General features: G+C 52.6%; 1 protein-coding gene and 1 long non-coding RNA gene across 3 annotated transcripts in view; one reads left to right on the forward strand and one right to left on the reverse strand.

Annotated features, from left to right (window-relative positions):
- Nucleotides 1-2,602, reverse strand: part of LOC108543859 (uncharacterized) — a 15,772-nt gene extending 13,170 nt beyond the window's left edge. Inside the window, exon 1 of the long non-coding RNA XR_001889688.1 lies at nt 2,203-2,602. This is a non-coding gene — a long non-coding RNA (uncharacterized LOC108543859). The remainder of the gene's footprint in view (nt 1-2,202) is intronic.
- Nucleotides 2,603-2,675: 73 nt separating this feature from the next.
- Nucleotides 2,676-3,829, forward strand: LOC108543858 (uncharacterized). Of its 2 annotated transcripts, none has more exons than XM_017894668.1 (2): nt 2,676-3,035; nt 3,604-3,829. In XM_017894668.1, exons 1-2 carry the CDS (start codon nt 2,704-2,706, stop codon nt 3,659-3,661), a joined length of 390 nt encoding a protein of 129 aa, XP_017750157.1. In that variant the 5' UTR covers nt 2,676-2,703; the 3' UTR covers nt 3,662-3,829. The 2 variants fall into 2 exon arrangements, with proteins under 2 accessions (XP_017750157.1, XP_017750158.1); XM_017894669.1 differs by having other exon boundaries at nt 2,676-3,031; nt 3,604-3,827.
- Nucleotides 3,830-4,278: the final 449 nt, after the last annotated feature.

Here is a 4,278-nt window from a genome sequence, read left to right on the forward strand (position 1 = left end):
AGAGGAAACCCCCGTTCCCTCCCCCATCCCCAGTCCCACCCCTTCTCTACCAAAATGCAAAACTTAGCCAGGCCTGGTGGCAAGCGCCTGTAGTCCCAGCTACTTGGGAGGCTGAGGCAGGAGAATTGCTTGAACTCAGGAGGTGGATTTTACAGTGAGCCGAGACCGAGCCACTACCAGCCTGGATGACAGAGCAACGCTCTGTCTCAAAAAACAAAAACACAAGGTTAAGAGGGACCCCAGACTTTATAGATACAAGTTTAACAGGGACCCTAAAGCAAAAAATCCCAATCCTTTTTCTCCCAATCATTGAAACACCAGGAGGGTATAACAGTTTTGCAGCCTAGCTGTAGCAGGCTGATGCCTACAAGATGCCCATATCCTAATTCCGGGAACCGGTGAACATGACCTTACACAGCAAAAGGGGCTTTGCAAGTATAATGAAGTTAAGGGTCTTTGGCCAGCTTGTCCCCGCAGGGTTTATGTACTCACCTGGATCCTTATAAGAGCAGAGCAGGTGATGGAGAGCGGAGGGAGGTGTAGTGATGAAAGCAGGAAACTTGCGTCATTCCAGAAAGGCAGCACAAGCTGAGAGCCTCCATGGCCAGGAAACGGATTCTCCCACAGAGCCTGGGAAGGCAGCAACCCTGCTCCCACCTTGACTCCCTAGGACTGACTTTAGAATTCTGGCCTTCAGAACTGTAAGGGAATACCTCGTAAGGGAATACCTCTGTGCTGTTTTAAGCCACTAAGTGTGTGGTAATTTGTTGCAGCAGCAACAGGGAACTAGTATTGTAGTGAAGCCTCAAAACCCACCTGAAGGAGCCAGGCGCAGTGGCTCATATCTGTGACACAGTTTCACTCTGTCTCCCAGACTGGAATGCAGTGGCACGATCTCTGCTCACTTCAACCTCTGCCTCCCCAGTTCAAACGATTCTCCTGCCTCAACCTCCCGAGTAGCTGGGATTACAGGAGCGTAGCATACCTAGCTAATTTTTGTACTTTTAGTAGAGACAGGGTTTTGCCATGTTGTCCAGGCTGGACTCGAACTCCTGGCCTCAAGTGATCCACCTGTCTCAGCCTCCCAAAGTGCTGGGATTACAGGCGTGAGCCACCACACCCAGCACTCCTCAAGGTCTTTGATGGCAGGTTTTTCCAGGTGATCAGTCCTTGTCTGGTCTGGCTCTGTCCCACTCTCCCTCTCACCAAGTTGGAACTCCTAGCTAGTTTTCAGAGGAGAAGAGTGTGTACCCCAATCCCAGCTTGGTATGGTTCAGATCTGCATTTAACTCACGAAGCCTGGCTGCTCCCCAGGCCCTGGAGAAAAAAAGGCTCTTGCTGCGGGTATGATACAGGACAGGCCTGTCCCCAGAACCCTGTGAGACAGAAGCCTAATGTCCCACCAGGTTGGCAGGGCTGGGGAAGGGAAAGTGTTATGGCAGCCACAAGACTAAAAAGAGGCAGCAAAGGGAGCAGGACAGCGCTCCCATGGAACTCATGCCGATGCCTGAGTGAGGTGAGGGAGGAGTGCACCCAGTGATGTCAGGGGCTCGAGAGGCGCGGTGCCAGCGCGGCTTTTCCCCTCGCTTTTTGCCATGTTATTCTAATCCCTTCCTGGTAAGCTGCCCACTTTGTACCCAGGGTTGCCACTGGCGCCTGTACCCAAAAGCAGCCCCCCATGGCCATGGCCCCAGAAGTGGGGCAGAGCAGCGAGGAGTCCCGGACAGAGGAGACACAGGGACAGGAAGGAATGGGCCTCAAACTCCAGGAGGGGGCCGTTCTCATGGGTCTTGCTTACTGGCCTCTCCTCGCTTACTCCTGGGCTGATCAGCCTGGGAAGAACTAAGCAAAGGCTTCTCACTCTCAGGTCCGAGAGGTTCAATTACCGGGTCCTTAGGGAGGTGCGAGCCCCTGAAACGATGCAAGGTGCCCGGCCTGATTTTTATATTTTTAGTAGAGATGGGGTTTCACCATATTGGCCAGGCCGGTCTCGAGTTCCCGACTTCAAGTGATCGGAATGCCTCGGGCACACAAAATTTTGGAATTACAGGCGCGAGCCAACAAGCCGGGCCAGCCGTATTTATTTAAGCCTATACATTTTGCACTTGTTAAAAGTATTTGAACATACAATTATCATGTTTTCTTTAAGCAGTCCCTCCCTGTTGCACACTTGGATGGTTTATTTTTTTAGACACGGTTTACCTCAGTCTGGCAGGATGCAGTGCTCTGATGGGATCATAGCTCACTGCAGCCTTGAACCTTCGGGTTCAAGTATGTGGGAAGCTGAGGTGTGACTACAGAGAAGTGGTCGCGCCATGTTGCCCAGGCTGCTCTTTAACTCCTGGCCTGAAGGATTCCTTCCGCCTCGGCCACGTCCGGACATAGTTTTCTAGTTTTGACCCACAGAAACACTGTGCTGGGTCGGAGTTTGTCAACTACCCTTTTCCAGCGAGCAACACACAGAACATGGCGGGGAAGTTCGCGGTTAGGGGGTCCACTCCGACAGCGGGGAAGCTCGCGGTTACCGGGATCCACTCCGAGAAGAACACATCCCAGCTCCAGGCACTGTAGCGTCACTGTGACGTCGCCGAAGGCCGGCGCTATCACGTCGTCACAGAGGCCCTGTGACGTCACAGAGGCCCGCCCCTCCTGTGGAACCAATCGGAAGTCGAGGCCCGGCGGCTGGGTGTTCCAGGAGCGCCCATGCGCAGACGCGTGGCCACAGGCTGCCGGTCAGTGTTCGCTGGCTGCATGTTAGGGCCCGCAGGCTCCTACCTGGCCGCCGACACCAATAACCTACAAGGAGGAGCTTTACCACTGACTGTACTACTGCTACCTGCGCGACTTGCCAGCCTGCGGCGTAGGGCGCAGCAAGGGCCTGACGCTGAGCGAGCAGGCGCTGCGCACCAAGCGGCTGTCGCCTGGAGGGCACAAGCACAAGGTCGGGCAGAAAGAAGCTCCTCAGTGGCCACCGCAAGCCCGCTAGCTCCGGCTGCAGCCCTTGCCGCACACTCGCGTCACCTGAGCCTGTGTAGGTGCGCCTCCCAACACCTCCCCCAGCCAGGTCCCGGGGACGCCGGCAGCGTCCCCGCCGCCGGGCGCCGCGCAGGATCGGCCCCGTCTGAGGCTGCCCTGCATTAGGGAGCTGCCTTGACCTCTGATGGCCGTTGCAACAACATCAAAGCCTTTGGAACTTTGTAGGGCGATACAAGGGGCTAGGAAACCAAGAAAACATCTTTTTAAAAATATAAGCAATCAGGCCGGGCGCAGTGGCTCATGCCTGTAATCCCAGCACTTTGGGAGGCCGAGGTGGGCGGATCCCTTGAGCTCAGGAGTTCCAGACTAGCTTGGGCAACATGGTGAAATTCTGTCTCTACAAAAATACAAAAAATTAGCTGGGCATGGTGGCGCGCGCTTGTAGTCCCCGCTACTTGCAAGGCTGAGGCGAGAGGATCGCTTGAGCCCAGGAGGTGGAGGCTGCAGTGTGCCATGATCTCGCCACTGCACTCCAGCCTGGTTAACAGAGTGAGACAGTGAGTGTGTCAAAAAAAGAAAAAAGAAAAAGAAAGTAACTGATCTGTGTTTTTGTCTGATTTCCTACAGGTTACCGAAGGACCTGTTCAAAGTATTTTCTGTAACTCCAACTGTAACTTGGTTCTAGGAGGAGAGAATCCATGTTTGGTTAACAGAACTTTTCGCTGTCACTGAAGTTTACTGCTTCAGTATCTTTTCCTTACTAATTGATTGTTAATTAAGTAGTGTCCAAGTGAGTTAGCCTTTTTAGGGTTTATTAATTAATTAAAAGACAGCAGCAAGAGTGACAGTTTAACTTCCAGGTTTTTTTTTTTTCAGTTACTGTGGTAACTCAAAATTTTCAAGTTCACAAATGATTTGTTCTTAGCTGTAAAGAGGTCAGAAATGTAAGTGGGGAGAGACCAAAGATAGGAATATGTGTAAGATTTCTACCTAAATGTTGGCTGGGCACAGTAACTTTCGCCTGTAATCCCAGCACTTTGGGAGACCAAGGTGGTTGATCGCCTGAAGTCAGGAGTTCGAGACCAGCCTGGCAAACATGGCAAAACCCCATATCTACTAAAAATACAAAAATTAGATGGGCACGGTGCTGGGCGCCTTTAGTCCCAGCTACTTGGGAGGCTGAGGCAGGAGAATCGTTTGAACCTGGGAGGCCGAGGTTGTGGTGAGTGGAGATCATGCCACTGCACTACAGCCTGGGCGACAGAGCAAGACTCCATCTGAAAAAAAAAGATTTCTACCTAA

The sequence above is a fragment of the Rhinopithecus bieti genome, unplaced genomic scaffold (assembly GCF_001698545.2).
Source record: "Rhinopithecus bieti isolate Rb0 unplaced genomic scaffold, ASM169854v2 scaffold_24996, whole genome shotgun sequence".
NCBI classification, from domain to species: Eukaryota; Metazoa; Chordata; class Mammalia; order Primates; family Cercopithecidae; genus Rhinopithecus; species Rhinopithecus bieti.